At 50.0% G+C, this 25,561-nt stretch overlaps 10 protein-coding genes across 11 annotated transcripts; 4 read left to right on the forward strand and 6 right to left on the reverse strand.

Moving 5' to 3' along the window:
* Positions 1–90: 90 nt before the first annotated feature.
* FOXG_03897 (uncharacterized protein) lies at positions 91–1,008 on the forward strand (the record flags this gene model as incomplete). The annotated part of the gene is made up of 2 exons (XM_018381764.1): positions 91–200; positions 251–1,008. The coding sequence occupies exons 1-2, from the start codon at positions 134–136 to the stop codon at positions 1,006–1,008; spliced, it is 825 nt and encodes a 274-aa protein (XP_018238336.1). The 5' UTR covers positions 91–133.
* Positions 517–2,799, reverse strand: FOXG_03898 (aldehyde dehydrogenase (NAD+)). Its single transcript, XM_018381765.1, has 3 exons — positions 2,560–2,799; positions 2,143–2,511; positions 517–2,085 (listed from the first exon to the last, which is right to left on the reverse strand). The coding sequence occupies exons 1-3, from the start codon at positions 2,682–2,684 to the stop codon at positions 1,074–1,076; spliced, it is 1,506 nt and encodes a 501-aa protein (XP_018238337.1). The 5' UTR covers positions 2,685–2,799; the 3' UTR covers positions 517–1,073.
* Positions 2,800–3,132: 333 nt separating this feature from the next.
* Positions 3,133–5,244, reverse strand: FOXG_03899 (uncharacterized protein). The gene has a single exon (XM_018381766.1). It carries the CDS (start codon positions 4,985–4,987, stop codon positions 3,320–3,322), a length of 1,668 nt encoding a protein of 555 aa, XP_018238338.1. The 5' UTR covers positions 4,988–5,244; the 3' UTR covers positions 3,133–3,319.
* Positions 5,245–6,387: 1,143 nt separating this feature from the next.
* On the forward strand, positions 6,388–8,909 carry FOXG_03900 (primary-amine oxidase). Its single transcript, XM_018381767.1, has 2 exons — positions 6,388–6,713; positions 6,772–8,909. Exons 1-2 carry the CDS (start codon positions 6,611–6,613, stop codon positions 8,775–8,777), a joined length of 2,109 nt encoding a protein of 702 aa, XP_018238339.1. The 5' UTR covers positions 6,388–6,610; the 3' UTR covers positions 8,778–8,909.
* Positions 8,895–10,926, reverse strand: FOXG_03901 (uncharacterized protein). The gene is made up of 4 exons (XM_018381768.1): positions 10,572–10,926; positions 10,147–10,525; positions 9,534–10,099; positions 8,895–9,472 (listed from the first exon to the last, which is right to left on the reverse strand). Exons 1-4 carry the CDS (start codon positions 10,734–10,736, stop codon positions 8,975–8,977), a joined length of 1,608 nt encoding a protein of 535 aa, XP_018238340.1. The 5' UTR covers positions 10,737–10,926; the 3' UTR covers positions 8,895–8,974.
* Positions 10,927–11,328: 402 nt separating this feature from the next.
* FOXG_03902 (3-hydroxybutyrate dehydrogenase) lies at positions 11,329–12,539 on the reverse strand. The gene is made up of 2 exons (XM_018381769.1): positions 12,359–12,539; positions 11,329–12,310 (listed from the first exon to the last, which is right to left on the reverse strand). The coding sequence occupies exons 1-2, from the start codon at positions 12,426–12,428 to the stop codon at positions 11,436–11,438; spliced, it is 945 nt and encodes a 314-aa protein (XP_018238341.1). The 5' UTR covers positions 12,429–12,539; the 3' UTR covers positions 11,329–11,435.
* A 201-nt stretch (positions 12,540–12,740) lies between these two features.
* On the forward strand, positions 12,741–14,894 carry FOXG_03903 (uncharacterized protein). The gene is made up of 5 exons (XM_018381770.1): positions 12,741–12,819; positions 12,868–13,094; positions 13,147–13,423; positions 13,469–13,944; positions 13,994–14,894. The coding sequence occupies exons 1-5, from the start codon at positions 12,800–12,802 to the stop codon at positions 14,776–14,778; spliced, it is 1,785 nt and encodes a 594-aa protein (XP_018238342.1). The 5' UTR covers positions 12,741–12,799; the 3' UTR covers positions 14,779–14,894.
* A 434-nt stretch (positions 14,895–15,328) lies between these two features.
* Positions 15,329–16,494, forward strand: FOXG_03904 (uncharacterized protein). The gene is made up of 4 exons (XM_018381771.1): positions 15,329–15,687; positions 15,737–15,969; positions 16,014–16,115; positions 16,166–16,494. The coding sequence occupies exons 1-4, from the start codon at positions 15,389–15,391 to the stop codon at positions 16,354–16,356; spliced, it is 825 nt and encodes a 274-aa protein (XP_018238343.1). The 5' UTR covers positions 15,329–15,388; the 3' UTR covers positions 16,357–16,494.
* On the reverse strand, positions 16,348–21,150 carry FOXG_03905 (uncharacterized protein). 2 transcript variants are annotated; one of them, XM_018381773.1, is made up of 3 exons: positions 18,124–21,150; positions 16,802–18,067; positions 16,348–16,749 (listed from the first exon to the last, which is right to left on the reverse strand). In XM_018381773.1, the coding sequence occupies exons 1-2, from the start codon at positions 20,774–20,776 to the stop codon at positions 18,051–18,053; spliced, it is 2,670 nt and encodes an 889-aa protein (XP_018238345.1). In that variant the 5' UTR covers positions 20,777–21,150; the 3' UTR covers positions 16,348–16,749; positions 16,802–18,050. The 2 variants fall into 2 exon arrangements, with proteins under 2 accessions (XP_018238345.1, XP_018238344.1); XM_018381772.1 differs by having other exon boundaries at positions 16,802–21,150.
* Positions 21,151–23,088: 1,938 nt separating this feature from the next.
* FOXG_03906 (uncharacterized protein) lies at positions 23,089–24,962 on the reverse strand. Its single transcript, XM_018381774.1, has one exon. It carries the CDS (start codon positions 24,787–24,789, stop codon positions 23,206–23,208), a length of 1,584 nt encoding a protein of 527 aa, XP_018238346.1. The 5' UTR covers positions 24,790–24,962; the 3' UTR covers positions 23,089–23,205.
* Between the last annotated feature and the right edge of the window lie 599 nt (positions 24,963–25,561).

Here is a 25,561-nt window from a genome sequence, read left to right on the forward strand (position 1 = left end):
ATACTCCGACTACGGCTATCACAACGCCGCTGATGAGAATGTACTGCTTTTCTTTGCGCCGTTATGTGCATCGAGAATTTTCCACTGTGCGAAAGATGAGTTAGCCAAGAAGTACCGTGTTCGCATCGTTGTGATGGATCGGCCGGGTTTTGGTGGGACGGATCCTGTCAAGTTGGAGAAGAGACCTGCCATGTGTCGAAGTAAGTCACCACTCACCGGGACGAAACCAACAGATAACTAATATTCTCAGAAATGACTCTGGCTCTTCTTAAACACCTTGGAATCAAGCACGTTTCTCTTGCTTGTCACAGCGGAGGAACCGTCTACGCTCTAGACATGCTCGTTCATCATCCCGAGATTCTCAGCCCAGAAAGGCCCTATCTCGCCATCGGAGGTCCCTGGATCCTTCCATCTCACTCACACCTTCTGTCAATGTCTGTAACCCAATCATTGCCCGCTAGCATGCTAGCCCAAGCAGACAAGTTCATCGGTTTCGTCAACGGCACCCTTGGTCCAGTTGTCGCGACATCTGCTGGTATGAGCCAAATGTTTGGATTATCCAAAAAGAAGAATGTAGAAGGTGGCGCTGAGGAGACCAAGGCCGATGCCCTTTTTGAAGAATCCTTGGAACCATTCTTGTTCAAACTTGTGCACGCAGAGAGTATTCGCGGATTCGGCGATGAGTCGGTTTTCTTAATGCAGAAGACAGAGGGAGTACCAGGATGGGGCGACTGGCTTGACTATGATGACTTGGTGCCGAAGTTGGTACAGGCGCTGAAGGGAGCTGGCAAGAGGTTGACCGTGAATGTCTACTACGCTGAGGAGGATTCTATGATTGGAGCACCGGGAACTAATGGACCGAAATGGTTGGACAGCTGTTTCAAAGGAGAAGAGGTTGAACAGGTCATTACCTACAACACCAAGACCATCGAGGCAGCGGACCATGACACGATTTGGAGTATACGTCGGGGTGTTCCCTTCGATGTCTTCAAGAAATTGGCTGGATGATCTCCAAATTATCTTTCTCTATGAGTATTTTGGTACAGATAGACCGTCTTCTCAATCCATCTACCTTACAACTTCGCCGCAATGTTAACATGCACAGCCTTGATATTCGAATATGCCGCAAGACCAGCCTCTCCCAACTCCCTTCCAATACCACTCTGCTTGACTCCACCGAATGGAATCCTCCAGTCGCTATCATTACTCGAGTTAATCCAAACCATACCAGCTTCAATCCTCTTCGCTACCTGATGCGCCCTCGTCAAGTTAGTAGTAAACAGGGCACTACCAAGACCATACTGAGTATCGTTGGCTAAGTTGATAGCTTCTTCTTCAGAGCTAAACTTGCTTACCACCACAAATGGTCCGAAAACTTCTTCCTGGAAAACTCGCATCTTGGGAGAAACGTCTGTGAAGACTGTAGGTTCGATGAAGTAGCCCTTTCCATCGCCGACCTTCTTGAATGGCTGGCCGCCGAGCTCAAGTTTGGCACCTTCTTTCTTACCAACTTCGACGAAAGAGAGAATGCGGTCGTATTGAGCCTTTGTAACTTGAGGACCTTGGAAGGTCTTCTCGTCAAAGGGATCACCGACCTTGGAGATGTTCTTGACTTGAGCTCGGAAAGCAGCGAGAAACTTATCGTAGATGCCTTCTTGAACGAGAATACGACTTGTTGCAGTGCAGATCTGACCCTGGTTTGACATGATGCCAGCATGGGCCCAATAAGCAGCCAAATCAACATCAGCATCATTGAAGACGATCAGAGGACTCTTGCCGCCAGTCTCTAAAGTGATGTTCTTTAGGTTGCTGCTAGCCATCTTCATGATGGTCTTGGCTGTTGGGGTAGAGCCAGTGAAGGCAATCTTATCGACGTCCATGTGAGAAGCGAGGGCTGCACCGGCGACGGTTCCGAGACCGTTGACGATGTTGACGACACCGGGGGGGAAGCCGGCCTTGACGACGAGGTTGGCGAAGTAGAGGATTGAGAGGGGTGTTTGCTCGGCGGGCTTTAGGACTACGGCGTTACCGCAGGCGAGGGCAGGGCCGAGCTTCCAAGCTGCCATAGCAAGGGGATAGTTCCATCTATCAAAGTTGTTAGTCAAGAGGGCCTCTAAACTACTCGTTTTGAGGTGCACTTACGGAATAATCTGTCCGCAAACACCAATAGGCTCACGGATAGTATATCCAAACTTATCACCAGTGGTCTCAATAACCTGTCCAAAGACCTTATCCGCAAAGCCAGCATAGTATCTTAACGTCTCAGCCACCTCAGTCATGTCCTCATTGAACGAAACAGAGTAAGGCTTTCCGTTGTCCCATGTTTCGATCGTAGCGAGAATGTCTCGGTTCTCTTCGACGAGCTCGGCAAGTCGGTTCATGAGCTTGCCGCGCTCTGTAGCTGGCAGGTCTCGCCATGCGGGATTGCGAAGGGCGCGACGAGCGGCGCGGACAGCTTTGTCGACGTCTTCGGACGATGCGGCGTAGACGGAGGTGATTTCCTGCTCATTCCTTTGATTGTGAGTGATGGTTCTTTTGGCGGTAGGGCCTTGGTCTTACGTTGGGTTTATTGAAGTGATTTTGCTGCCGTTTGAGGATGGAACAAATTCGTTGTTGATGAACAGCCCAGTAGGCTGCTTGTAGGTTCGCCCATTGGGCGCAGTAAGTTGAACGTCTAGACTCATTGTGGATGTATGATGATTCGATTCTACAGAAGATATCTGGGGAAATCAGCTGAGGAAAAGCTATCCTTGTATACCTATAGTCATTCACAGCGTCACTCGATATCACTTTCGTATAACAGCGGAAGCTATCAACGTGGGGTTCCGATTCCCCAGACCAAAAGGTTGAAAAATATTGCCCATTCTCGGTATAGTGTCCTCCGGGCCGGTGTGGATATCCGGGCGGGATACCCTGGATCGATAAGGAGATGTTTCTCGCTTCCGTATCGGGCAGTCGTTTTGCAAGCGATTTAAGCAGAATCGGGGTAAGAAAATGCATTCGGCTACTGGAGTTGCAAGCGGTTGATCATTTGCCGTGCCATGGGACCCTTGATGCATGATCCAGGGGTGATATGACTGTCATGTCGTATGATTTGCTGTCAAAAATGCAAATATGCTTCCTAAATCAACGTTTCCTGTCACTGGAGATCGACTATACCGATTATGGTAGTAAGATAGGCCAAAGATACAGTGTAATTAAATAGAACGGGTTTTCCCATGCGCAAGTGCCATCTTCATTGATTCTAAACTTCAACTACAACTACACGTATCTGCTACATCTTCACACCAAGTCTCGCTATGCCGGTCCTCCCAACCAATCAGGAAGCACTAGGCCCTGCGGTCTGAGAAGCTCGACGAGCTTCCGTATCCGTCTTGGTTCGGACATCGACATCAACATAGTTAGCCCGCTCCGCGCGCTGCGCATAGATGATGTTCCCCTGCGCCTCCTCGGTCTCCAGATAAGTGATACGTCCCTTGACGATCCAGAACACCAGCGTGATGACAAGCATGATGCCGAAAACAGCAATGGCGTAGTTCATGTCTGCGACCGCGGGGTTCGGTGCGCTCGGGAAGAAGAAGAAAACGGTGGTGATGGCACAGTAAACGACGCCGACCCAGTTGATGACTGAGCCGAATCGTCCAAGAGAGAACTCGCCTGGTGGGAGCTTATCTCGGCCAACGAGAAGGAGCGTCAGAATGGGCATGCCGTAGGATACTGTGAGTGCGATTGTGCTGACGCTTAGAATAGCTTCCAAGACTGTTGAGGCGAAAGTGTAGAGAACTCCGATGAGAGCCATGACACCGCCCTGAAGCCAGAGTGCGCGAACAGGAACCTTCCAGAAATCGTCGACCTTCGCAAAGTAGCCGCTCCAAGGAAGACCACCATCTCGAGCGAAACCCCAAGTCAAACGTGAAGCGGTCGTAACGATTCCAATACCCTGTCCGATACCGTTCACGATGAACAATGTCAGAAGGACAGTTCCGCCCTGAAGACCGACAGTCTGCTTGAGAAGATCCATAAAAGCAAGACCGGTCGTAGGATCAGTGACGATGTTCATGTCCACGATGCAGAAGAGACAAACGACCATGAAGATGAAACCAGTGATGGCACCGATGACGACCGAGAGCCAGATAACGCGGGGGATGTTCTTTCGTGGTGAGGGAATTTCTTCGACCAAGTGAATAGCAGCGTCGAAGGCCGTAAGACCGTAGGCGGCTTGGACAAGGCCGATGAACCAGGTAACACCATCGGGCCAACCAGTCTGGTTGATCCACTGTCCGAAGACGAAGCTGGCAGGCTGATAATGGAGGTTGTCCTTGGTACCGACGGAGATGAGCATGGCCAAGCTGATGATGAAGAAAAGACTGGCAAAGGAGACACCAACGAAGTTGTTGAACCATGGAAGAACGATATCCTTTCGACAAGCCACGACGTTGAATAGAGTCATAGCTGCAGTGACGCCGACGTAGACGAGGAATAGAACCCATCCCTTATCCGCACCAGCCCAGTCTGGCTGGAATAGAACCTTCATCTTGAGCATAAACTCAGACATGAAAGCAATCTGCGACGCCGACAAAGTGATCCAACCAGTCATGTTAATCCACGCGCAAAGATACGAGCAGAACCGTCCAGCTTTTGTCGGCCACAATCGCGAGATCCAGTACGCCTGACCGAGCGCAGTAGGCATACTACTACACATCTCACCCAGCGACACGGCAACGCAGACATTACAGACAAACACGAGAACCAGGCCCCAGAGGATAGCGATTGGGCCTCCGCTGGTCAAGCCGCTGTCTATGCCCTGCGCGAACGTAGACCACGTACCCAGGACAGAGAAGGCCAGGGCAAACATGCTCCACATGCTGAATTTTCGCGTTAAACTCTGGTCATGGCCAAAGTTTGCGAGATCTTCTGCATCGCGGATGGCTTGGCTGGTGGTATCTGTGCGCTTGAGCGCAGAGTTTGTCTCGACGTCGTTGGTCATGGCCGCGTCTGACGATGACCTCGTCGAGAAAGAATATATGACGTAAAAGGAGAAGAGGGGAGAGAAAAAAAGGCGACGGGCAGCCCTGGCGGGAAATGAAGCGAGAATGTGACTCAGAAAGATTGCGATGTGTTGTATGAAATGGGAAGTAAAAAAGCAAATGCGCGTGGCGAGCTTATATCCAAATTTGCTACGGGGAACGGACCAGCGTGTTTTTGGTAAGGAGACTTTTTTTACATTAGGTACGATGGCCACACAGAATTGAAATTGGTAAGTGCTTGGTATCAAGTATCGTGTGACAAGTCGCTCTACGGGCATGATAGTACTGTATGGAGTACAGAGATTGGTGGTGGTAGCTGATTGTAGGGATGCTTCAGCACTGAACGAAAAACCTGGCACAGGCCAAAAAAGCGCGCATTGGGGTTAGTATCACAGAGATAAGGTTCTTTTTTGGGGGGGCACTGTTATCTCCAGCCCCGGTCATACTGCCCTACTAACGCTCTTCAGCGACGGCGGCGTCTGCCCTTAGGTACTGTAAGCCCAGTGATGCAAACAGGCGCACGCCGTCGACATTCTGACAGGACAACCCGGGCCAAGATGGAAGTTAGCGATCATTCCAATGGCGGTTTGCGGGGAAACGCGATGGTACCCCATGGGGAACAGCGATGCATCGCATCAGGAGAGAGGGCGACGAGATTTCCATTACGTGATGAATTCCAGTGTCTTGTGCAACCACTTCCCCGTGGGGAATAACGCGTTGCTTTTTCGACCGGGCCGGTAACAGCTTTGGAAAAACGTAATCAAGGGGGATGAAGAAGGGATCACCTGTTCGGTTATCTCGGGGGGAGGGGAGACGACATTCTTATCGGTCGCTGGGCAAAACTGCAAAACGTTACCTGCAAACGGTTTAGCGTGGATCATGGGTGCAAAGCTGAGAATCAGATGCTGAAAGCGGTTAGAAGTCTAGATGAGGGGGAAGATTGATCGCTGGGTCAGATGATTGAGCCTCGTGTTTCGATCTCCAACCGTTTATGCTAGATAGCAGTCAGATACGGTAATTTGTGGACCTGTAGAAACGTTCACTGTTATGCCCGTTTTGAGAGAGTCAAAGACATCAGAGAGTTTGGGCGCGTCGAACTGCCGGAGATGGCTTGGCACGACAAAGAGTGATATTCCCCAGGATCAGAGAATGCAATTCTGTAGCAGTTTTCGGTAGAGCTACCCTTGTCGAAATCTAGATCTCGCTTGTGTGTTCCCACTCCAACTATAGTCAGCATCTTTTGCCTCTGCAATGTCTTACAGTCTCAGCGGATTCCCGCTCAGTGGAGATGCAGCGGAGCGGTGTCTGCCAGGACAATCGGAGCGGGCGCCACACGGTGGATGCCATGCCGTGTGTGTCTTCTCATCCGCCTTGCTTTTTTTACTTTTCTTGTTCTTTCTCTATAAGAAGCTCTGTATCCTCTTGACAATATCTTCTTTTCTCTCTCTCTTTACAGTAAACTACCAACTAAGCTACAGTTCTTCTTCAACTTTGTCCCCTCCAGGTCTAACACCTTGGACACTTATACAGTTACTTGATCATCCACCGTATGGCACAGTCGCTCAGCCCAGACAACGTTCATCATGATTGCAGACACCTCATCCATCGCCGGCTACACCATCTTTCGGGAAGAGCCCAACGACGCCGCTCCCGACCTCTCAAATTCTCAACATTTACATCCTCTCGGTATGTTTACCCCCTCTCAATTGAACCCCCAATTGAACCCGCCCCCTAACAATTACAGATCCGCTATCGATTGATGAGATTCGCGCTGCCGCAAAGATCATCCGTGATTATGCCAAGCCCAAGTCTCTCAAGTTCAACTGTCTCACTCTCCGTGAGCCCCTAAAGGCAGAATATGCTGCTTTCCGCGCCCGAACTGGTCCCCGACCTTCTCGTCGCGCTTTCGCCATCGTCATCGAAAAGGGCAATGGTCAAGTCTCCGAGGTTGTCGCCAACATCGCCGACGGCAAGGTCGAGATTTGGAAGGACGTCTCTGAAGTCGGTCCTACTCTGACCCTCGAGGATCTTGACGTCTGCGAGCGCGTTGCTCGCGCCGACCCTCGTGTCATTCAGGCCTGCAAGGATCTCGGCATCGACGACATGTCCAAGATCTACATCGATGCTTGGGCAATTGGCGTTGATCAGCGTTGGGGCTATGAGCGCCGTCTCCAGCAGGGTCTGGTGTATTATCGCGCTTCGCCCAACGACAACCAGTATGCGCACCCGCTGGATTTCTCCGTCGTGGTCGATACTGAGAAGGAGGAAGTCCTCACTGTTGATATCCGCTACGTCAACGGTGAGCGAACCAAGATTCCTCTCACCTCGCACAACTACATGCCCGAGTTTATTGGCGAGAACTACATTGATGGCACTCTGAAGCCCATCAACATCACCCAGCCCCAGGGCGTTTCTTTCCGCATGCGAGGAAATGAGATTTCTTGGGCTGGCTACAAGATGCACATTGGATTTAACTACCGTGAAGGTATTGTTCTGTCTGATGTTCGCATGGAGGATCAGCATGAGCACCGCGAGCGCACTCTCTTCAACCGTATCAGTGTCGTCGAGATGGTCGTTCCCTACGGTAACCCCGACCCTCCTCACCACAAGAAGCACGCTTTCGACGTCGGTGAGTATGGTACCGGTCTCATGACCAACTCTCTGAAGCTTGGATGTGATTGCAAGGGCGCCATCCACTACCTCGATGCCGTCATGGCTACTGGCGAGGGTGATCCCGCTATCATCAAGAACGCCATCTGCATTCACGAGGAAGACAACGGTCTTCTGTACAAGCACACCGATTACCGTGATGGCACCGTCATCTCCGCCCGTGATCGCAAGCTCATCATCTCTCAAATCATCACCGCCGCCAACTACGAATACGGCTTCTACCATACCTTCACCCTCGACGGTACCTACAAGCTTGAGATCAAGCTGACCGGCATGCTCAACACCTACTGCATGCACCCCAGTGAGACAGCCGCTCCCTACGGAACCGAAGTCGCACCCACCATCAACGCTCACAACCACCAGCACATCTTCTCCCTCCGTGTTGACCCCGAGATCGACGGACCCAACAATTCCATCGTCCAGAACGACGCTATGCCTTCAGAGGCAGAGGTTGGATCTCCCGAGAATCCCTTCGGCAACGGTTTCTACTGCAAGAACACTCCTCTCCGAACAGCCAAGGAGGGCGCTGCGAACTACTGCCACGAGACAAGTCGCTCATGGGCCATCACCAACCCCAACAGCATCAACCCATCCGCCAAGAAGCCCGTTGCTTACAAGATCCTCAACAACAACTGCCCCGGTCTCCTCGCCAAGCCCGGTAGTGTCGTGTATAACCGCGCTGCCTTCGCTCGCAAGAGTCTCTGGGTTACTCCCTACAAGGACTACGAGATCTTCCCTGCTGGTGACTACGTCTGCCAGTCCACCGGTGTCGAGAACCACCCTCACAACAGCACCATTCTCGACTGGGTAGCCCGCGATGAGCCCATTGAGAACACTGATATCGTCTGCTATATCCAGTTCGGTCTCACTCACTTCCCCCGCACAGAGGACTTCCCCGTGATGCCCGCTGAGCCCGTCAGCGTTATGCTTCGCGCCTCAAATTTCTACCAGAAGAACCCTGGTCTCTGGGTTCCTCCTTCGGCTCTCTGCGTCGATGCTGCATCTAAGGATGCTTTCGGCAAGAAGGAGGAGGAGGCTCCTTCATCTTGCTGTGCTACCAAGACGCTCCCTCGTCTTTAGATGGATGATGTAATGATTGGGGTAGTGTAAACTAAAAATTGGATGAGTGTTTAGCATTTGGCATATCGTGGGTTTTTGCATAGTTAGTTAGCAAGTTGAACATCAAGAATGAATGAATTCCTTTCTTAAATATGTCTCTATCAGTGAACTCTCTCTTTGAACATCTTCTGCTCAGTCGTTGGTCTTGCAGTGCGTATCTATGCCTTTAAGATCTGAAGGTAAAATGACCCTAAACCTACTAAACCCGCCACAGCAAGAAGCGAGAAGCTGACTCGCGACGTTTTCACGGGCTTGTTAGTGCTGACATGGCGATACTCCAAATCATTCCATGCAACAAATACGCTACGCAACCAGAACTTGAATTGCCAGTCCGGGAACATGATTGTGTTCCTATTCGTCTTCTCATCAATAAACCACGATGTGCATCCTGTCGCCCAAACAAGGCGTTTAGCCTTCTCTTGAACTCTGTCTATGTCCTTCTTCTCAGCTTTGGGGGTAACCTCAACGATGTCTGCCTTTCCTGTGAGAACTGGTTTGAGAACTCTCATTGTGTAGTTAATCTGGCACTCGGTGGTGTAGATCACTGATAGATGGCCGCTCAAGGTGTTTGGGCCCATCATGATGAAGAAGTTGGGGAACTCCGAGAGGCATGTTCCGAAGTAGGATGACGCCGCACCTTCGCTGACTTGATTCCACTGTCCCCTGTCAGCGAGTTGCAGACCACGATTGATGGGAGGCAGTGGAGAGAATACTTACATGCTCGTTAATGCTGACCCCATCCTTTCCAAATATCTTCATGGGGTATAGTGGTTTCTGGGTCTCGAAGCCATGCGCGAGGACAATAGCATCGGCAGTTACTACCCTTCCAGAAGACGTTCGTACACCTTTCGCTTCAACCTTCTGGATCGGATCGTCATATACAAGTTCAACGTTATCTCGATGCAAACAAGCAAGGTAGTCCGTGTCATTGACCCTTCGCTTGCAGCCAACCTCAGTCTTAGGAACCAGAAAGTCCAGATACTTGGCGGGTGCCGTCCTTCGAATATAATCAGCAGTATCTTTCGCCCACTGGTTCCGAATTTGGAAACCTTCAGCGATTCTAAAGCCTGCAAAGTCTTGTTCTTTCAGGTAGTATAGCCATGCACGATATAAGCGCATTGCAAAGGGGATCCATCTCATGGTCCATTTGAATGTGGCCGAGTAGGTTGGATTGGGACGTTCTGCAAGCCAGTGCGCTTGTCTTGCGAACTGGGTTGCTTTCTTGACGGCTCCGTCTCCCGAGCTTATGACAGGGAGGATTTGAGTTGCGCTGCAGCCGTTTCCTATTTCAGTCGGTAACTGAGATAAGTGTATTCTGGAACAAACTCACCAATGATCACTACTTCCTTGTATTTCCAATCGAAGGAATGGTCCCACTTGGCTGTATGAAACATTCGCCCTTCAAAGTCTGGAGCACCAGGAATATCGCATCCTTTGGGGATGGATAGGGCACCGACAGCCGAGATGAGGACCTTGGAACGACGAATGATAAGTTCAGAGGTCTTAGTATCTCGAATGGCAACTTCCCAAGTCCCAGAAGACTCGTCCCAGTGGGCAGACTCAACGACTGAGTGGAACCTAACATGTCCTTCAATATCATACTTCTTGGCAACATCATTGAAGTACGTCTGTATCTCTGGTTGCATAGCATATGCTTGAGACCAGTTGGGGTTGAGAGCGAAGGAGTATGAGTAGAAATGGGATGGAACCTGTTTCAGGAGTTAGAAGCGATCTTTCTGAGTTGCTTATACATACGTCGCATCCACAGCCTGGATAACTGTTGACTCTCCATGTTCCGGCTATGGCAGAGTCTTTCTCGAAGATCTCGAAGTTCCTGGTGCCAAATTTGCGAATCAAGTGGACACCCAGGCCAATGCCTGACATCCCGGCGCCGATTATAAGGACGTCTGTGTTATGCATATTAGCTTTCCTTGTGACTTGAAACTAATACAGCTATTTCAATGATGCGACGGGGAAGATGACAACGTTAAATCAGGGATTCAGGTCTGGGCATTGGATTGATCGATATATAACTGCATCCCGAGCTGGTGGCTACGAACATAAACCTCAATCGATATTGCTACGTCTAGTAATACTTTCATTGTCGTTCATCCGCCTCACTACCTACAGTCGTTACAACATCATCACATCCCAAAGTGGTAGTCAAGGCGAAATGTGGGTATCAAGCCACTTACGAGCCAAAAAAAAATACGGACAACAAGCCGACCTCAACGATTCCTCGACATTCGGTACATTAGGCAACGATAAAATTACATAAACGAGTAGACAACGAGCGGGGGTCGTATTCGCGTGGAGTCTATGCCGCTGCACCTCGCTGTAATGAATTGAAGTGGCGTACAGCGAGAAGAGGGGAAGTCATATTGACTGGCTGAGCCAAGAACAACACAGACATCAGGGTCATTTGACTATCGTCGGTTACCTAAATAAGTAACCCGCGTATGCATTCGAGAATGATGCGTGGCACTTTCACGAGTGCAGCTCGTGATAACACGCTTGTTACATTGCGGGGCTGTTGTTTGAAATGCAGTTCAACCGAGGGACAGGACATGATCTGAGGTAATGACTAGCTCTTGATGCTACAGAAACTAACTAACATGATTACAAAGTTAAACCCCAAATTGACTTATCACCAAGCCACTCCCAAATACTCTTATCCGCCTCCTCAGTGTTACTAATAGAAACTCCCTTCGACTGACCACTCGTATCAGGTCCAGGATCATTGAACAGCTGCACACAACGAGTGTTGTTCTTTCCAACCTCAAGCACTGTTCCACCAGGGTACTTGTCACTCTCCACACAGAGAAGCATGGCCTCGGCAACTTCTTGTGGTGTAACCCACTCATCCTGCCCCTCATTCACGTACTTTAACTTCTCGGGATGTTCTGTCCATAACGGGGTGCGCACTAAACCAGGTGCGACGGCATTGACACGAACGCCAATTTTCTCAACTTCTGCGAGGCATCTTACGAAGCCTGTGATGCCAAACTTGCTCGCTCCGTACATAGGACTTCTGAGCGCGGGGCATTGACCTGCAATAGAGGAAATATGAATCACCCGCTTTGGATTCTCAGGTGAGACTTTCTTGGGGGAGCCGTGAAGCCATTGTGAGATAGCAAGTTGCGTAGCACGAATAGGATGCGTGAGATTAATATCCAATAGCTTATAATGATCACCGTCAAGGGGATCTTTAGACTCTGCGGAACCCGGAGGGTGCCAAAAGTTGGAAAAATGAGGCTCGTAGACGCCTGCACCGGGACAAACGATGTCAAAGTCGCCAAACTCTTTCACAGCGGTCTTGAATGCGTTTGTGAGATCTTTCCAGGATGTGACGTCTGTTTTGACAAAGACTGCTCGAGGGGAGGAGTCTTTGTATTTTGAGACTAGAGTTTCGGCTTCTGGTCGCAGGGAGAGGTCTGCTATGACGACGTTGCAATTCTTTGCGAGCAAGATCTGAGCGAACTCATAGTTGATACCTAGGATCATCAGTATCATATGATATTAGATTACCAGGGAAGATATACCTGACCCAGCGCCTGTGACGATGGCGGTCTTGCCAGAGACGGAGAACGGCGCAACTGATTGAGAAGACATGATAATAAGATTTGATAACAGTAGTTAATTCAAAAAGTGTTACTATGCTGCATATAGGTTAACCCAGCAGAAAAAGAAGCCATTCAGCTCAATAAATAACCCAGACAGCTTCATATACAGGTCGGCTCCGCTAATCGGGTCCGCTTATCAACCGGGGCATCAAACTGCCGAGACGTCACTCATTACCCCACATTCTTGTCCCTCCTCGCCTTGATATCCTCTCTTGTCAGCCTTCTCCAGGTCTTCGGCTTGGTCTCCGCATATGACTCAATTCACTGGTGGCAACCCCATCGGAACAAGCACCTTGTTCATAAAACACCGCTCGGCTCGATCACCCCAATGCTTTTTATCAATTTCTCGGCTTGACGACAATGCGGTCTTTTTCAGGCTGGTAAGTTATCCCTCATGCTGACGAAATGATGTGCTGATGGCGATCAAGCCAAACTTGCAGAAGCAGAAAGCTGAAATGTGATGAAGCGAAACCGGTTTGTGGAGCATGTAGTAAAAGTTCGCGAATGTGCAGTTATTCCAAGAGATCGGTGTTTCGGCCGTTTCAGAATTACTCTAGAAAGAGGAGTCGAAGCGAGGTTGTTGAAGATTTTGATACAGTTGATACCGGTGACGCTTTCGAAGCGGATCATGTCTGGGTTGAGGTTCCGGATGAACGTAAGTGCTTGGATTATCGTTCGTATCTAGGAGCTAACATAGGTTTACCAAGTTCGCTTCGTCCATGTTGAAGATCCTTATGCGGAGCAAGATAGCATAAGAGTTGACTATCCTGATGAAACAAGGGAGACATCTTATACTGCGGAAGCAGAGCAAGTGTCTAAATCGCCTGCACCAGAATTAGACCTTTGGGTCGATGATTCTCTTGTTATTGAGGGGGAAGCATATGCTCCAGATACAGAGTCTTCAACCCCTGGCGAACATCCAGATCAGTCAAGGCTAGCAACACTTCATCTGTTGAAGCATTACAAAGAAGGGCCAGGTATCTGGTGAGTTCTCCTCTCCATTGATATAAGTGCTTCTAACAATTTCAGGTTTGACATCTTTGACACTGGTTGCTATTTCTCTGGTAAAGTCCCTGTCAAAGCAGCAACGAGTCCCTTACTCAAGTCATCCATGTGCGCCATTGCAGCGAAACATCTATATCGCGTGGCCAAGAATCAGCTTAATCCAAAGTCCAATGACTCCAGGTGGCGAGGATATGACTGGCGTTATGAATCTGCAAAGCACTACGATGAAGCCATTCACCATCTGAAGAATGCAGTTGACCTTTGTACCTATGAGAATAGCTTGAGTGACAGAGAGGATATGCTCGCTGCGGTTGCTATACTCTGTATCTACGAACTAATGGATGCACCTGGAACAGCTTGGCGGGCTCACCTGAGTGCTTTGCCACTGTTCAATCCAACAGAGGATGCTTCACACCCTGCTTCACCAGTGGTAATCCCACGCACGGCTATTCAGGGTCCTATTCTTTGGAGTTTAGCACGTCAGGATCTTCTTTGCGCTTGTAAGTCTCAGCCACATCGCCAATCTATAGATTCTTCTGACTCTTCCAGTCATCAGTGAAACGCAGACTCGTCTTGATCTCAAAGACGTGCGCCTTTGGCAGAATGCAGGTCTCGCCACCACAGAAGACGGGACTCTCATGCCCTTCAGCCCTCCATGTTCAGCGGATATTCGTACCGTAGCTGATATCGAGGAGGATACCAAGAGTAATGAGCTAACATGGCTCATTGGAAAGCTCTCAAATCATCTCACCTCAGGCGATGCCATAAATCCCTCGGACTATGCATTGCCTCTTGGTCAACGCCCTACTATTGGCGTAACACAAGAACGTCTCCTCGAACGCTGGAGAATGCTCGTGGCAGAATTCAAAAAGTGGCACGACAGCCTCCCATCAACATTCACCCCCTACGCTCGAACGCCATATCCCTCGTCAGATTCCTGCTTCAGCAACTTCACTCAAATATGGTACGAACTCCCCATCTGCGCCGCAACAATGCAAAACTATCATATGGCCATGATTCTCCTCCTCGTAAACCAACCGCAAGAATCAACATTCATACGCTCCACTGTCTCGGCGCGATTAAAGTCTTATCGACAGATCCAGCAAGAGGTGCATCATTACGCAAGAGAGATTTGTGGTGTTAGCTTGGCAGAGCCCTCGGATCCTGTGAGGGCGAATTCAGTGCAGGCATTGTTTGTGGCCGGGCAAGTGTTTTATGAAAAGGGGGAGCAGGAAGCGGCTCTGAAGCTTTTGGATGATATTGAGACGGATCTGGGATGGACTACCAGGTTTCATCGGGCAAAGCTGGTAGATGAATGGCCTAAAGATAGCTAATACAACGTAAACCCTCGATCGTGCTCGATTCTCATGCGAGGATAGCCGCAAGGAGAAAAGAAGCTTCTAATATCGAATCAGAGTACCAAAATAAATTGGTCTAGAGACTTACTAAGATACACTAAACTTACCTAAGTCTTTTTATCACTTAGAAAAGAGGCCCTAAGTTTTCTTGCCTCCTCTGGGATAGCTAAGCCACGTTGCCGTGTTGATAGAGCAAATCATCGACCGAAATTCTAGGCCGAGATTGCAAAGTTACATAGTCAATTATGCAATCGTCTGTGATGCTACCGCGGCGAGAAGTAATTCCGCGTTGATCTTCGCCCTCGATTACCGTTTACCTGTGAGACGGCTCCAAAAACTGTTTCCTATTGGTCATTCGGCTTGTTGTCCATTTACGGCACGTCGCATCAGCGCTACAAATGCCAAACTCAAAATTATGATGCCGCTGCGAGCGCTGCAAGATGACGAATTGTGGTTAGATTGAGGGACACTCAGCCGCGGCTTACAGTCCGGTAGCTCCGAGTGTCACATTGATGGCTCTATAAATACTGTCCTTTCACATTCAATAAATACATTAAATACAATACCTTTATCAAGAATAGAAACAATGGCGACTTCGACTTTTGGACCTCGTCTTGCTGGTAAAGTCTGCATCGTGACAGGCTCTTCATCTGGCTTGGGGCGTGCAATTGCACTGGCTTACTCACATGAGGGGGCGCATCTTGTCTGCGCTGACCTCCAGCCGGCTGCACGTGCGAGTGTGAATGGAGAGGAGGAGGTCAACACAGATGAATTGATCAGATCAAATGGCGGCCAGGCTATCTTCGTTGAAACAGATGTTACCAAGACTGCTGCCGTGGAGCAACTGGTATCTAGAGCTGTTATTCAGTTTGGCCGCATTGACGTGTAAGTAAAAGATCCAGGCCCGCCGAGAATAGACTCTCACTCCGTACAGGCTGGTCAACAACGCTGGCATTTCCGTCGAAGCAGGCAAGGAACCTCGACGGGTGCATGAAAATCCAGAAGACTGGTGGGATTTGACCCTTGCTGTCAACCTCAAGTCCATCTTTCTCGTGAGCAAGTATGTAATTGCTCAGATGCTGAAGCAAGACAAGTCTGAGACGGGCGACCGAGGCTGGATCATCAACATGTCATCAATCTTTGGCCTCATCGGAGGATACACCAATGGTAAGAACCCCACGTCTACAATCTTAGCAATGCTAATCGTGAAGCTGCGTATGCTGCGTCGAAAGGTGGTGTGACAAACTTGACGCGTACCATCGCTCTCGATTACGCGAGAGATGGCATTCACTGCAACGCCATCTGTCCAGGCTGTAAGTACTCAAGACCTCATGACTTTCATCGACGCTGACAGATGGTGAAGTTACGGAGACAGCCATTTTTGCCGACACCATCAAGACTCGTGATAGGGACCTGATCCGGTCAAGGCATCCTCTCCATGGAACCGGATCGCCGCAAGATCTTGTTGGTGCCGCGATCTTTCTCGCTAGCCAGGAGGCGCGATGGGTCACTGGGGTGAACCTCCCGGTAGACGGTGGTTATACAGCACAGTAGCGACTCGATAGATGACTACATACAAGATATCATTCTCAAGTGAACATTCACAGTCAATCGACAGTAATAAACCTTCCAATTTATATTTATTCATCCCATGCATTATCCATTATCCATACACAAAGAAATACATCTTCCCATGATCCTATCGTAATGCACCATTCCTCATACAGATATTGCATCGTCCGTCTTAGTATAACCTCTACATAATCGTCTCCCTACTCAAACATCCCAAACTCAAAGAAAAGTATACAAAGGAAAAGGTTTCAAATGAGTGACTCGTTAAACATGTTCATACATCCATCCATCATCTAAGCATCAGCAGATCCATCAGACTGAGAAGAAGACCTCGTCGCAGAGGAGTTGAGGTTGCGTCGTCGCACAATATGGCTCCTGTAGATGTTAGTATCACTACATCATGAATAATGAATCAAGGAGAACTTACAGTCCACTACCATTCCGAGGATCCCGAACAATGACCAGCTCCTGCGCCCTTTTCGGATCCTTGATGGGCTTCCTCCCCCCACCACTCTTGCTCCTGGTCATGCCGCCGTTGTTAATCTGAGCAACAAGAGCAGCAACCTGAGTTTTAAGCGAGTTGACCTCCGCGTTAGCAGCCTTCTGAGCCTTCTTGGCCTCGTCAAGCTGCTTCATGAGCTTGTTGTTCTCAGTGCGGAGTTGTTTCAACACAACAGCTTCTCGCTCAGCGCTCTCAAGCTTCTTGGTGAGTTCATCACGCTCAGCGGTCAGAGCGTCGACGGTGGAGACTTTCTCTTGGAGCTTGGCTGCGTTTTCTTCAGCGGCGGTAAGCTTGCCTTTGAGATCATCGCGTTCGGTAGTGAGGGTGTCGACAGAGGCGGCTTTTTCCTTGAGGGCAGCTGCTTCTTCCTCAACGGTGGCAAGCTTCTTGGTGACTTCGTCGCGCTCGGTAGTTAGGGTGTCAACGCTGAGTTGGAGTTTACCAGCATTTTCTGCGGTGGCGGTGAGCTTGCCGGTGATATCGTCAAGTTCGGCTGTGGTGGTAGCGACCTTCTCCTTGAGTTCTGTGTTCTCGCCTTGAAGTTTCTCGACGGTAGGAGGAGCGGGCTCTTCGGGTGCTGGGGCAGCCTCGGGTTCAGGCTCAGCTGCTGCTTCTTCAACCTTCTCCTCAGCGGGGTGCTTCAGCCTCTGCCTTCTCCTCCACAGGGGCCTCCGGCTCAGCTGGAGCTTCAACCGGAGCTTCAGACTCCTCTACCTTTGTCTCAGCCTCGGGCTCAACCTCGGGTGCGGGTGCGGGTGCAGGTGCAGGCTCCTCAACCTCCTCCTCAACAACGATCACATCCTCAGTCTCCGGTACATCCTCAACAGTCGCAGGCTGCGGTACACTCGCAGGGTCTGGCTTCTCCGTAGCATCAGAGACAACACTAGCAGTGTCATCAACCGTGCTAACAGAGCTCGAGATAGTTGACAACGAGCTCGACACCACGCTCGCAGTATCCGACAACGACCTGAGACTCGAGTTCTCCGACCTCAAACTCTTAACCTCAACCGCCAACCTCAACACCTGCGACGTCTGATCATCCTGATCATTCAACAAACTCCTCACCTGCTCCTTCATCGTCTTGTTTTCCCCGTGCAACTGCTCATACTTCTTCTTCAACTTCTTCCTCTTCGTCTCAACCTCCTCAACCTCCTTCGCCACCGCCTCTTTCTCCTTAGTGATTGATTCGATCTGCGATTTAAGCTCTCCGTTCTCGGTATCAAGACCAGCGATTCGGGCGTCCTTACTCTCAGTATCCTTGGTCCAGGTGTCCTTCTCCTTCCTCAAGTCGTCGATCGTAGCCTGGAGTGTCGTGACCTGCGCTTCGAGTGCCTTCTTGTCGGTTTCGAGTCCCGTTAGCTGTTCCTGGAGTCTTGACTTGTCGCTTGTGAGATCAGTGATTTGCTTAAGCATGTTCTTCTTGTCCTCCTCAAGGCCTGACTTGTCCTTGTTCAGAGACTCGACTTGAGACTTGGAGTTCTCGCTGTCTGTCTTGTAGCGGTCACGCTCCACAGTGAGCTCGCCCAGCTCCTTGGCCTTGTCGAGAAGATCCTCTTCCATGTTGCTGACGCGGAACTGCATGGACTCTTGAGAGATCTCCATGGTTGCAATGCGAGCTTGGTAGGCTGTCTCCTGAGACTTGCGGATAGCCTTGATGTCGTCGAGCTCTCTCTCCAAGTTGATGGCCTTGGCTTCGAACTTGCTGTAAGACTGAGTAGACTCTTGGCTGGTCTTCTTGAGATCCTCATAGTTTCTCTCAAGAGCAGCCTTCAGCTCTCGGTGCTTGGCAAGATGGTCCTCAAGCTCTTTGACTCTGTTGCTGAAGTTCTGCTCAGTCTGCAAGAGCTCATCTCGCTCCTTGGTGAGCTTGGAGACGATCATATCACGCTCCTTCTTAGCCTGGTTGATAGCCTGGTCTCTCTCCCTCTTGACCTGCTCAAGAGCATGATCACGTTCCTTCTGGAGCTTAGCGATAGCAGAATCGCGCTCCTTCTTGGACTTGGCAATGGAGACATCGAGATCCTTCTTGGCCTTCTCAGCAGCAACTTCGCGATCCTTCTGAAGTCTGTCGACAACAGAGTCACGTTCTCGCTGGATGCGCTGGATGACTTCATCTCGCTCGCGCTGAAGTCTCTGCAACTCTTGGTCGCGATCCTTCTTAGATTTTGAGATGGTCAAGTCGAGATCTCGCTGGGCTTGCTCAACGGCTTGGTCGCGTTCTCTCTTGAACTTGTCGACAACCTCCATGGCTTGGTCACGCTCACGCTTGAAACGGTCGAGGACTTGATCACGGTCCTTCTTGACCTTGTCAATTGACATGTCGCGGTCCTTCTCAAACCTCTCCAAGGTGCGACGTTGCTCGTCAAGACGTGTCCTTGTCCTCTCAAGCAGTCGGGTTTGCTCCTCAAACTCAACAACGAGTCTGTCCCTGGTAGCTTGAGCCTTGTTCCTCTCCTCTCGAAGCTCATCCTTGTCGGACTGCATGTGGGAGAGCCTGTACCGAGCGTCATCAAGATCCTTGAGAGTCTCTTTCTGCTTGGCCTTGAGAGACTTGAGCTCGCCCCGGAGATTCTCGAGTTCATTGTTCATGGTCCGCTCGACGTCAACACGTGAGCGAGCCCGTTGTCGAGAAGGAGGACGGGTAGGCTCAGGAAGCTGACGCTCTTCAGGGATGCGTTGAACTGGAGGAGCAGGTTGAGGCTGTTGCTGTTGAACAACGGGTTGTTGCTGGACCATGGGCTGCTGGAAGGACTGCTGCATGACGGGTTGCATGACAGGAGGGCTGATAGGCTGAGCAGGGAACATCAAGGGCTGTTGCATGACAGGCTGGGCAATCATGGGCTGAGGAGCAACAACAGGCTGATGGCTGACGATAGGCTGTTGGGCCATCATGGGTTGATGCGTGTAGGTCTGTGATGTAGTAGTCTGGGTGACCGACGATGAAACCATAGCATTCTGTGGGTTGACGGTATTGACAGTAGTCTGTTGCTGTTGCTGTTGAGGCTGTTGCAATTGCAGTTGCTGTGGTTGCTGCTGCTGTTGTTGCTGCGGCTGCTGCTGTATCTGTTGCTGTTGCTGCTGGTTGTTGGCGTTGCTCGCAGGCTCCTGTGCCTTAGGCTCGATGTGGATGTGAAAGGTCCGGCCACGACTTCGTGATCTTTCCTTAGTCCGCTCTTGTTGACGCTCAACTTGTCGACCAGATGTTCTCTCAACCTCACGCTCTGTTCGGCGCTCAAGCTGTCGATCTGTCTCAAACTCAACTCTCTTCTCAGTAGGTCGAGATTGTTGAGATGTGCTCATGCTTGAATTACGCACGATGGAGCGAGACCGTGTTGGGGTCTTGGCACAGTCATCTTCACTGTCGCTCATGACAGTAGTAGCTCTTGTTGAGACAGAGACGTTGGATGAAGTGCCCCAGCCAACCTCTGAAGCTGAGTCGTAGTTGTCATCTGACATGTATGACATTCTGGGTGAAGGCTCTGGTGATCGTGTGTCTTGAGTGCTTCGGAAGCGGAGTTGAGGAGGCTGGAACATGAAGCCTCTGCCTGAATCCTGTCGTTGGTTCCGTAGAGGTGGTGATGTGGATGTAGATGAGACAGTGTTGGTGGATACAGTCGAGGCGTCAGAGGCAGTAGTGGCTTCAGACACTGTTGAGAGTCCATCAGAGTCTGGTCGACGTGTTGGTGGTCGTGAGATAGATCTGTTTCTCGTCATGGCAGAGCTGGATCCTGAGTTCCTTGTACTCTCATCCCATGAATCGGACTTGTTTCTGGGCGGGTTGCCCCGGATGGTGAGGGCCATGGCAGTCTCTTGCTGTCGTTGTTGTTCATATTGTGACAATGGATCGAAAGGCCGACGCGCTGGCGGGGCTTGTTTCGTCTTGGTCTGTGACTTTCTCATATTGTAGGACTGCTATGCTGTGATAAAGAAATAATAAAAAAAAGAATATTATGTTTGTTGCGAGTTTGTTTCGTGTGTACTTCGTGGGTCCTGGGGGAAAAGTAACGGTTCGAGTGGGTGATATGATCGGCGGGCGGCGGTGAGTTGGAGGGGTCGGGTACACTAGATAAATGGTCAAGAAGACGGATACAAAACAAACAAGAATAACCCTCGCTGTATTAGATGCTGTGCAATCTCTACTTGGGAAAAAAGAGGAGAGAAAAAGATCACCTCAAAAAGAAGAGAGTGTCTGGCCATCCAGTTTTGTTCAAAATCGCCCTGATCTTGCGGGTGACAGGACAGGGCAGGGATCCTAGTGCCGTCCGGGTCAGAGAGCCCGAAGAGCCCAATTCAAGAAGGATAACCTTGTCTGTCGAACCCGCCTCAGGGTGGTTCGAGATCCACTGCCCAACCCCATTGGGCACGTCCCCCCAGGTGCCAGCGAGTCGCTGGCCCGTCCAACAGTAACAGCTGGTCCAACGAGAGACTCTGGCTGTGCCATGACGCGTGAGGTATCACTAGCTTCAACTGCTGTGGACGGGAGAGCGGGAAGGGCGAGCGAGGCCCCTGTCCTCTTGACAAGTGACCCGACATTCTCAAGGGCCTCGATTGGTCTCACCCCAGAGTCAGCGGGGTGATAGAGTATCCAAAATACAGTGGCAACTTGGCCATGTGGACAGGCGTGGTTGAAGGGGAAGATCCCCGGTACTGACGGGCAGTGGATTTAGCCTCCGCAAGTGCCAGGGGGAGAACAGATCAAAGCGTCTTTTTGTCCTACAGTTTACTCCGGCTCTGCAAGAAAGGGGAGTCGAGAGATGCAAGACTCCATAGTGTACAGTTACGTGTACACGATTTGTTTGCTGTGCACAGGGCAAATTCCTTCTGTACTGCCCTCCGCCAGATTTCCACAGCTCAAAACATTTCAGCGTGCCCAATCGTTAAAGTCAGGGCATCCAGTCAAAGATCAGCGTCTTGGGCAACAAAATCTGCAAGGGTGCACCCCTGTAGCGCTTTTGAGGCCAGGTTTTTGCCTTTGTCGCTTTAGGCGTGATTTACGGTCGGGCTGCAACGTTTATGTGGGGGTTTCCGATTCGCTGACGGATTTTTGTCATTTTTCTCGAAGGCGGCTGCTGAATTGAGGCAGAGCGATTGTTTGGATACGATGTGATTTTAAGATATCGAGAAATGTAAAAATAAATTGAGAGGCATTGATTGAGGCTGAGACTGTTAATTGAGGCTTTCTGACTCATTTTGCAGTATTACTCACTGTGGCTGGCGGGTAGTGCTAAAAAGGCCTCATTGATGGCGAAAGCGAGGCAAGGCAAAATGAGGCTATTCGCGGACCTTGATGCGCTGATCTTTGCCAAGTTTTCCTATCAATCTCGGTGTTTCTATCTGTGACAAACCCCGCAAAGACGTCGTATCAGATTTGACTGACTGCATGCCCAACCACCGGCATCCAGGATCAGATCGTTTAACTAATTTAGCTAAAAACGCGTCGTGGAGTTTTCGTGATACACGCATTTGCGTATGAACATCTGCCGTAGGCGGCAATTCTATAGACCAAATGCGCGAAATAAATCTCACACACAATCTCAATTTCTCACGTTACAGTAAGCGATTCTTTCTGCTTCTGTTACATGTACCGCGCCGCAATTGACGTCGTCAGGCATTTACTCGTGGTATCATGTATCACCTCAACGAGGCCTGTACCTTGCAAAGTCGCGTAGTGGAAACCCGAATACTTGATTATCCATGCTTAAACACAAGGAAAGCCCTCGATTCTCGAAACCTAAAGTCGCACGAATTTAAAACACATGGTATCAATTAAAACGGTGGTCATAGCAAGTTAGGGCATACAACCCATGAGAAGATCAGGGTAAGTTACAAGCTGAATATCCCAGTCGCCCGTCTTGCTAAGCGCCGCGGAAGCAAAGGCCTCGATCCTCAATGTCTGTCATTTTACGCGTCGCATATGATACTGCTGCCTTGCCTACAGGATCTTTTGCTGTCATCTGTGTATGGCTTGATAGGTATACGTATAGCCGTGGCTTTGCCTCTGAGGCCACCCAGTTGGTAACCTGGCGGCTTTTCGTCCTATTGACTGGATGACTCAGATGGGATATTTTAATGCAGTATGGTAAATTCGATAGTCTGTTGACGGCTTGCGCGAGATCTGCATTGGGTGGGCTGGGTAACGAGCATATCAACTTGATCACGCGACCCAAAAGAGGCCATCACAATTATTTAAGGCTACGAGACGGCATAGGCAGTGTGACAAGCGAAAGAGAATGAATTTCGAAAATAACAGAGATGTTCATTGGACTATGTACAAGTGAGACAAAATGCAAACGTACGATTAGGCTCAGTTACTGCATATCAACAACAGATCAGGCTGCATCAATAACCATGCCCGGGACAACACTTCCAGTAGTCGTAGGGCCCTGATATCCTTTTCTTGCACTTCCGAACCACCAAAGACTAACCAAGAAAGTTAGACCGCCCCAAATAACGCAAGTATAGTTCATGCTCGCCGCACTTGTAGGCAAAGCATAAGGGAAGCAGTAGATAACGCTCCAGATAAGAAGATAAGCACATGCAATGCCATTAATAATAAAACCCCAGATACCATGCATTCTGAAGGGTCCATAAGCAATGTTCTTTCGTCCACTGAGGAGATTGGGTAGGATGCATGCCAAGAACGAACAGCTGCAGAGAAGAATAAAGGTTCCGACGAATGCATTGAAGGCTGTTGTGCTACCGACATAGATGGCGCCGAGGACTGAAACCAGGACAGCTGTGACGATGGTAGACCAGAGAGGCATATCGAGAGACTCCTGGACATGGCCTAGCACTCCAGGGAAAGGAGTCGCGCCATCACGGGCAAGGGCCCAGAGCGTTCGACCGCAGGTGATGTAGAGTCCAACGACTGTCAAGGCAATGCAGATCATAACCAGTGATAGCAGCCCGGTAGCACCAGCTGCGGAGCCGGTAGCTTGGCGGTAGATCTCGGCGATGGGATATGCCGATTCGAAGAGAGCGTCGTAGTCGTTGATGGCGTACATGATGGCAATAAGGTAGCAAAGACCAGTGACGAAACCAGTCGCGACCTGAAATAAGATGGCAATGGGGACATTTCGGCTTGGGTTAGGGATCTCCTCTGCCAGTTGAGTTGTCGCGTGAACCGATCCAACACTGTACGCTCCGTTGAGCATACCAGCGACAAAGACAAACCCATCCGGATATCCAATATCAGCAGTCCAATCTTTCCAGACAAACGCCGAACTAGCATGCGGCGGACGACCTCCTCTTCCAGGCATGACAGTAACAGTGATGACCGTGATGATGAAACCCGCCAAGATGATGAAAACTCCAAACTTGTTCAGCCCCGGCATAGCACTGTTCCACAGACAAACAGCCGCACACGATAACCACGTCGTGATGATATACGTGATAAACACATGCCACGACTCAGCCACAAAGCCCGGATGATTCAAAGCATACATCTGAACAAGCGTATTCGCAAGAATACTCGACATGCTAGCACACCCAAGACACCAAGCAAGATAATTCCACCATCCCGCAAAGAACCCAATAATTCTCCCCCACTTCGGCCCAGGCGTAACAGAAGCCCAGTGATAGACACCAGCAGATGAAGGAATAGCGCTAGCTAGCTCTGCAACGCTCGCGGCGACTGTCCAGTAGAACATAGAAACCACGATGAATTCGTAAAGAACGCCTGGTGGACCGCCGTTGAAAATGGCGACGAGGATGGAGCCGCCGATGGCGGGCCAGACGTTGCCGACGACGAGGCCTACGCCTGCTAGGGAGAGGAGGTTGAAGTTCTGGGGGAGTTCTTGGACGTGGCCGGAGGCGTTTATGGGGACTTCGTTGTTGGTGATTGATTTGGCTGCATCGTGGATATCGTCATCTCTCTTGGCGGTAAAGTCCGCCTTTGAAGTAGTTTCACTCATATTGGCAATAGTCTTCCAACAATCTCGGAGCACCAGGCGAGAAAAGAAGATGGGAGATGAATAGCAGGAGAAGGGCGAGATTTTAAGTCATGGTTTATCAAGCCCCGGACGTTAGAGACCCGAAGCTACGGTTTAGCCTGTCGCATGTTCCTTCCAAAAGGAGTTTAAACGCGTTTCTCCAATCTAATCTCTCCCCAGAATTGAGGTCTTGGTCGCGGAGATAGGGTGTTGACTTATTTCCCCGACTGGTCTGGGCGCCGAATCTGGAACGTGGTAAGTGGCGAGGGTCTTATCTGATGGTTGGTCTGAGGGTTTGGAGTGTCGGCTGTGGTTTCCAAATGGGATTATGGTGTAAAAAGCATGATGGAGGTGAATCGGGAGGTTAACCGATGAGTGAGATAGTGATCACGCGATGCGAAGTCGGAGCTGAAGAACGTTGTTTCACTACGGTTGAATTATACCAATTCGAGTTAAGACGACACGGATATTTCTCTTCTACTAGATATTCATCATCGTCAATCTTGTTCTTGAGCTCTTGAGCTCCAAATATCGTCAAGTGGATCAAGTTCTCCTCGGAGTCCGGGTTGACCCCAAACCAGTCTGGGGTGCTGATACGACCTATCGTGCGGGGTAATTTCTATTACTCATCGACTCCAGTAGCTTCAGAGTGTAGGGTAGTCTAAAGCAGTAAATTCATCGTTAACAAAATAGCAACATAAACGCGTCACAGAACCCGAGGAAGGTCTGGAAAACCCTGTTCATGACTGTATTC

This window comes from Fusarium oxysporum, chromosome 4 (genome assembly GCF_000149955.1).
Source record: "Fusarium oxysporum f. sp. lycopersici 4287 chromosome 4, whole genome shotgun sequence".
Lineage (NCBI taxonomy): Eukaryota > Fungi > Ascomycota > Sordariomycetes > Hypocreales > Nectriaceae > Fusarium > Fusarium oxysporum.